Consider the following 7,884-nt stretch of genomic DNA (forward strand, 5'->3'; position numbering starts at 1 on the left):
ATGTTAGCTTCGCTCCGATCTTTATCGGCGGATGTGCTTCAAAGTACAATGCCGTCAAATTTTAGTAAGGCCCTGAGATAAACAACCGACACTACCATCTATTTAGTTAACAACTAAAAAATAAAAACAACCACATACTTACCCATATTTTCTCTTTCTTTTGTTCCACTCACCTCGTGAAAATTGCAATTTTTGGTGCACCTGGGCCGCTTGGATGAACGCCCGCATGAAATAGAAAGTTAAATACAACATATATTATATATATACCTATACATATACATATATATATATATACAGGTTCTAAACAACTGAAAGTAAGTCTAACTTTAACCCGTCAAAGTTAATTTCGGTGTGGTGTTAAGGTATTTGGCAAGAATTTAGAACAATTTATTTACTTTCTCCGCTGGAAAAATGAAAAACTTCACACGCATAAAAAAGAGAGAAAAAAAAGAAGAAGAATAATAAAAATGTAGATGCTTAAGTCTGTTGTTGTTTTTACTGCTGTTGTTTGTGTTTGCTGTTCTTGCGATGCCTGCTGTTTATTAAAACGCAATTCTGGTTTATTTTCAACTGTTGCCACAATGAAATTTTTTTATGTTTTGTTTTGGTCTCGACCACAAAATGGCACAGAAAAACTGTAAAAAATCTCGTTGTGGCTCTTGAAAGAAAAGTGCAAGGCGTGTCACACCCAGTCACAGATTGCCGGATGATGGCTTGTCGGCCTACAGACAATGAGCTGTTCCCGATGGTGGTGGTTTTTCTTGGTGGTGGTACTTGGGGCTGGCGTATGGCCTTGGCCATGGAAGCCACAGCAACTGTGACTTTCTGACACCCAACTCTTCCTACAACTTCAACTCGGGGCCAACAATTGAGGTTGTGTTTGCGTGCACTTAGGCAACTCATGTCCATCAGATATGAATATACATATTCAGATGGGAGCGTGTTTGCAACACGGATATGGATAGGTTTAGCGTGGTAGCTGCACTCGCATAAAAAACAATATTATATCTACCAGTTTCGGGACACAATTGTATGCAATGATGGACATTTTGACGGCCTTAGTTTGGGGCTGCATTATCCATGAGCCGGGCTAACAATGTGCTGCATAAATTGAACAGAGGAGCAAGCTTATTATTGTGGATATCATACATAAAATTGTGCATAATGCTTCCACAGAGCTGTCAGACCATGAAATATGAGCAAAAAACAACGACAAGTATATGAATGTATAAGTAAAAATGTGATAAATGAGGGAGCTCGAATATAAAGTACCCTGTAAAATCTAGAAAAGTTGGAGCCTGATTTGTGCTCATTTTATAAGTCTAAGAATACTTTCGTTGACAGCGATTGATTGATTCAAAGATATCATGTACAATAAACTTTCTTGCTTAAAGACCAATTCATGTGCTGAATTCATGCACTAAATTTAAAGAATCACAATTTTATTCTTAAGTCTAGGTAAGGAGAGAGAATTGTGCATAAGTCTTGAATGTTTGAGGATGCACTTATAGACTGGGAGATAACTTAATATTGCCCTTGAGGTTGTCTGCTACATATCTGCCCTTAAAATATACCCACACAATTTTAGTATACCCTATTTCACTCACTTAAATCTGCAGGGCGAATAAAAGAAATGAAAGCGAAATAGAACTGTCTATTATTATTAAATTGTTTCCAGAAAAATGAGCTGCACAACGTCATTCATGACATTCTCTTCACTCGCAAGGCTCAAGTCTTTGAAAATCATTTGAAGTTTTTTCATTTTCTGCTTGAGCCCACTTTGCTTATTCTGCAGCCAGCCAGCAGCGGTCAGTGAACCATCTAAGAAAAAATAAAAACTTTCCTACTCATAATGTTCGCCATTCACTAATACTCATCGGCATCGGAAGTAATGCTATCAAACGAAACCATACATAATGATATTCACCTATCCATGCATCTCATGGCCCTCGTCGACAGCGTCCAGCTGTCCATGTGTCCAGCTTAAGGTGCGCCTTAGTGAAAGTAATGTGGAAATTTGCGGTAGCCAAAAATAAAAATTAATGGCCCAACACAAGACATTTTCAAAGCATTGACAGACACTGGACCTGAGGTACACCTATACTTATATTTAAGGTGCAATAAGTAGCCAGCACGATTGTCATTAGTCTGGGGCGGATCTATGTATAGGTTTAGGCTCCGGGGCCTAAATTTGCGACTTTATTAGTTGAAAATGAACTGAGACTCAAAATCCCCATTTGTCGTTGCACCTGCCTCATAAAGTGCTCAAAATACCAGCTGACTTGGCGAAAGCACGGCACAAGAATACAGAGAACGTTAATACACTCACCAAAAATAATGTGTGATAAGTTAGACATTAAAATTCTAAATCCAATAAATTCAGCTGCTTCAACTGTTAAATATTTAAATGTGCAAATATTTAAAAAATCAATTAGTTGATTACTTAAAGTATCATATTTTATTCATACGTGTAATACTTAACTTCTTAAATAATCTTCTCATTATTTTATAGAAATCAAATTATAAGCATGAAAATGCACCTTGGGATTGGTTCAGGAATTCATGTAACATTGAAGAATTGATCAAACCAATTTATGAATATTCTAGTTTGAATTTTTGCTTAAAAGTTTTCAGAAGAATGTGTTAGGAATCATATGCCCGTTGTACTTTAACTTAGAACATCGGTTTTCTCTGTGTGTACATACATATTTCCGCTTGTCGTTTTTCGGGGGAAAAGTTTTTTGCAAGCCACAATTATGTGGCCTTTGCGGCAGCTTTCCTTTCGCCTGCTTGCCTGCCAGCCTTTGCGGCAGCTTCATGTGGCACGTTCTGCGAGATACGTGGATACACAGATACAAATGCTGGCTCATGCATAAAACAGAGAGGACGGACAATAGTCAGCAAATCCAGCTAGCATTGGGCCAACAATTTGTCTTTTGTGGCAATGGCAACAACGGCAGCACCAACAACGAGAATAACAATAATAACAACAACACCAGCACAGGGGCAAGTCAATGGCCTATGTGTCCGCTTTTGGCCTGGCTTTAATAGATGCATATCATGGTCGGTGTGCTATCTAGTTGAAAGCCCTAGATCGAATCGATACACTCTCTAATACATGTTAATAGCATTGCCTGTTGGGTGTTGCTCGTATGGTAGTTGATGTTGTTGTTGCCACCCTCTCGTTTTGAAAATTTCCATACTAAAATTGAAGCTGCAAATGGCAATCGTTTATTGGCGGATAAATACTTTCTTTATGATCAACGCTGAATGGAATTAGAAATGCGAGACGAAAATTGCTAAATACCAAAATTGAAATTGAAGTGTCGACAAGAGCGACAACAACAGCAGCAGCAACAATATCTGCATCAGCAACATTGACAACCAAAACGGCAGCCAGTTTAAAAATGGTCAAAAGCCAAACACCTACCCAAGCAACATAGTCAACTAATATATTTGGCCATAAACAACGAAAGCGGCTGGCAAAGGAAAAAAAAACATGTCTAAAGCTAGCCACTGCAATGATCATTACAGCAACAACATATTCCAAACAACAGTAGCAACAGCTCCAGCGAGCAACAGCAACAGCAATAGCAACAGCAACAGCAACATTAACAGAGCTGTTGGGAAATGAGAAAACGAAGAAAAGAAAAACACGAAGCCGCAAACGAAGTCGGCGCGAAGAAAATCAAATTGTGATTAAGCCGACGCGAAAGAAAGGTCTATAAAAGAATAAAGCGCGCCAAGGCTGGCCATCAGTTTGATTCACACTTGCTGGCAGTGCAAGACGCGGCTCCAAGCTCAACACCCCCCAAAAGAAAAACCCAAAAGAAAAGCAGCCAGCCAAGGATTAAGTTAAGCGAGGTGGACGTGGTCGCGTGTGTGTTGGTTAGTGTTGTGCGTGAGTGTGTGAACAAATAGGAAAATGACTTTTAAACATAAGCATTTGCTGCTCGTACTGGGTCTGTGCCTCGCCAGCAGCAGCAGCAACTGCGATGCAGCCACCGAGCAGCTGGGCAATGTGCCCGGTGCCAGTGGCAGCAACAGTCAGAATGCTGGGGCACGCACCTTGCTGCGCGTCTACGACGAGTGCAATCGGGCCGAGAGCGGTTTTGTGCCATGCCTCAAGAAGAAGGCCATCTCCTTTATCGACCGCATTGCTCCGATTGATGCAATCAATGTCGCCGACGGCATTAAGCTGGTGCGCCTGGAGTCGGCGCCACGGCCAGCTGCCTACAGTGAAAATGAATTGGAATCGTCGCTAGCGCGTTCCGGCAGTGATCGCGATGCGAAACTCACAGATATGCTGATTGAGCGGATGAGCTACTTCTTCAACGGGCACTCGCTGCAGGTCAGCTTCCCCAAATTGACATCCGAGGAGATTGGACGCGGCCTCGAAGAAGGTAAGCTCGAAAACTATCCTAGAATTATATATCTAGAAATAAAAATAAATTATTAAATAGAGAGATTATACAAGAAAAAGCTGCACAATATTTTATTGGAAAATTAATATTTTATATATATTATTGGAAAATTATTTTTACAGAAATATTTTTAGCAGATATAGTTTTATTTATATACTACATATGCACTATTAATCAGTATGTAAACAATGAATCAAAGACTGAAAAAAAGAAAATAAATTGAATTTTAAATTTAAATTAATTTACAAAATTGTTATGCCAAAAGTATAAGCCATTCAACAACAAAAAAAATATTTCTTTTATATACACTTTTCAGAAATACTTTAATTTAAAAAAAAAAAAACATATTCATATCTTGTTGTTCTGATTCATATTTAGTTCCAGGACATTTATTTTTCTGAGTGTGCATACTGAAATAGTAGATTTAATTGAAATTACGTTAGCTGCCAGCAAAAGCACCGCTAAATGTATTTAGCCACTGCGCGTGACAGTGACATAATTTTGCGCCACTGCGCCATAATTGATGGTTATTAGAGACGAGAGTTGAGAGCCTGGCTCAGATTGTTACACATATGATAATATATGCCTTGTGGTGTATACATGGTATAGTTTTAGCCTAATTGAGTAGCTGGCAATGACATTGGCAGAAGCGCGATCGGCAGGCATTGCGACTTCAGTTGGCCCATTTCCTTGCCGACGCCAATTTTCTTGCAGTATGGCTTTTCATGTTTTTTGCATTGTTTGTTAAGAGCGAAGCGTGGAAATTCATGTCTCTGGGAAAATGTGCAATTGTTTTTTTTCCTTCTTTTTTTTGTACATACACACACACACACACACATACGCACACGCCGAACTCAATACACGAAACTCGTTCGGCAAGCCAACAATGACCCATAAACCTTAACAACAAGAACAGCAAGAAACAAACAACAACAACAACGATGGCGAAAAATTGTCATGCCAGAATTTCGTGTTAGCTCGCAGAAAACATGAATTTAATGCAAACATCAAAAGTCGAAATATTGATACACTTAAAGCCGCTTATAAAACATCCTAAATTGGCTAATTTAAAGAGATATTTTATAATGAATTCGAAATAATATTCGAGTTGACGAAGACGCAAATTATTATCGGCTAACAAATCCACTGAGTGTGTACTCATTATATGTACTCCGTCAGTTTACGTTAACGAGACTTGAAAGAAAGTCTGAATTATAAGCCATAAAGTAAAGTATGCTGCAGCTTAGCACGAGTCAATAGAGTATTAAATAAAAAATGAATTTAATTTGAATTGAACTTATTTAACCTCTTATGGATATTTTCTTCTTCTTAATATTCAAATCAAATTTGAAGTTATCACATTGATTAATAGCTGTAAAAGAAAGAGGGAGGGAAAAAAACAAATTTACATAAATTAATTCTTTTGGGTTATTTACATTTTACAGAAACTTGTAAAAGAACTGAGAGTATGTCATCATACTAGAAAAATAATTTGATAAAAAATTTAAAAATTCAAATATTGCAAAAAATTTCCATTCAAAACTGTGTGTTTAAAATTTAAAAAAACAAGGAGAGCGGAATACCATTAAAATCAACGATAAAATGCCTTTAGATAAAAATCTAGCTCTGATAGCTTGTCAAAAACATATCGAGATAACATGTTTTTAAAGAGACCCAAAGGAAATGCTGAAAGAAACGACCTATTCAAAGTCAAGGTATACTTAAACGTGGCCTCTTTTTTCCATGAGCACGTAAACAAGACATGGAGCGGAGGCTTTGAGATGTCATGACCATGCCGAATATAAAACGCAATGAAAGTGTCGGCCTGGCCACGTTTCTCTGGCCTCGTGGGCCATGTTAACGACTTCTTGGGCTGCCAGGCAAACGCTTTGCATCAATTACAAATTTGACACAAGCACTTAAAACATTATTCGGCTGCGACAGCAAACATTTGCCAGTAATTTTTCTCGTAATGAAAAGTGAACTTACTTTCACAGAGCACACAGTTTTTCTTTTACTTTCAAATCATTGATCAAGATTATATATTCAATTGATATTTATTAAAGCCAAAACTCGTCGAACATGGCCAACACTTTCCCAATTGCTCCACCATTTTTGGTTAATTGCAATCGCATCAATCGCAAGCTTGTAATGACTCTCTGTAATATCTCAACGCCTCCTTTTGGATTAATTTTGTCAGCTCTTAAGCAGAGTCTCCACTGTATGTGTGCTTTTCACTCAACCAAGTGAAATCGCCAAATGCATCCCTGTAGAGACTCTGCAACGAAATGAAAGCCGCACAAGTGGCATCTGCTTCAACTGATGGCCAAAATATATTCTCTCACAGCCTTTGTAAATCTTCGGAATCAACTGTTTACACTTTCACCAGCAAATACCAAAGGAAAATAATACTCAGAGTTCCATAGACATTATTATCAGAGATGCCTGTCCTAACAAACGCATTGTTTTCATATCAAGAAATTAATTGTAATGAAAGCGTGTGAAACATTACATTGTCACAAATAACCAATTATAATTTTTAAATGGTAAACAAACTAAGTTGAGTTTATTTGGTTTTAACCCAGTAAACGGGTTAAATTTTAAATGTGCCATTTATTCAAATTAATTTATATTCATAAAATGACATTTACACCAAACAGTAAAAGAGCAGCCTACATTGGGAAAGAATTTAAAACGACGACTGATATTTCCTTTTTACATTATATTATATATGTATTTGATTTGAGCTCCATTTTTATGTGTCTTATGTGCAGAATAACAAACTGTTTTTTTATGACTTCAACTTGATTACAGGTCGCGGTAAGATGAAGAAGATGGGCATGATGATGGCCATGATGGTTGCCACGAAGATGATGGGCATGCTGCCTATTGCCATGGGAGCACTCTATATGCTGGCTGGCAAAGCCTTAATTATCTCGAAGATTGCGCTGCTTCTGGCAGGCATTATGGGTCTAAAGAAACTGATGTCTGGCAAATCGTCAGGCGGCGGCGGCGGCGGCAGTTCCGGTTGGTCTTCCGGCGGTGGAGGCGGCGGCGGCGGCTGGTCCTCGGGCGGCGGCGGTGGTGGTGGCGGCGGAGGCTGGGACAGACGCTCCTTAACAGAGGCTCAGGAGTTGGCTTATCGTGCGCACAGCAGGCAACAGGCTGTTCAAAAGCAGGCAGTGCAACAACAGCAACAACAACATCAACAGCAGACACATTCAGCGCCGCTGCAATCAACGCTGACAAAGTCATAGACTACAAACCCACACACACACACACACACACTCAAAAACACACTCACTCACATACACACTTAAATACATAGAAAAGAGGAAAAGTTCATAGCTCGTCATGGTTGCATTTATCTTGTAGATAAATCACACAAACGCTGAGAATGAGAGAGCAAGCGCCCAGGCCGGCAAATTGTAATTAGATTTTCCGCGTTTTCTTCGATGCT

The 7,884-nt window shown here is 38.8% G+C and overlaps 1 protein-coding gene across 1 annotated transcript; it reads left to right on the plus strand.

Annotated features, from left to right (window-relative positions):
* The first annotated feature begins 3,925 nt into the window (after window positions 1–3,925).
* On the plus strand, window positions 3,926–7,681 carry LOC6569769. The gene is made up of 2 exons (XM_001996018.1): window positions 3,926–4,403; window positions 7,239–7,681. The coding sequence occupies exons 1-2, from the start codon at window positions 3,926–3,928 to the stop codon at window positions 7,679–7,681; spliced, it is 921 nt and encodes a 306-aa protein (XP_001996054.1).
* The last annotated feature ends 203 nt before the right edge of the window (window positions 7,682–7,884 follow it).

This window comes from Drosophila grimshawi, unplaced genomic scaffold, assembly GCF_018153295.1.
Source record: "Drosophila grimshawi isolate 15287-2541.00 unplaced genomic scaffold, ASM1815329v1 contig_311, whole genome shotgun sequence".
Lineage (NCBI taxonomy): Eukaryota > Metazoa > Arthropoda > Insecta > Diptera > Drosophilidae > Drosophila > Drosophila grimshawi.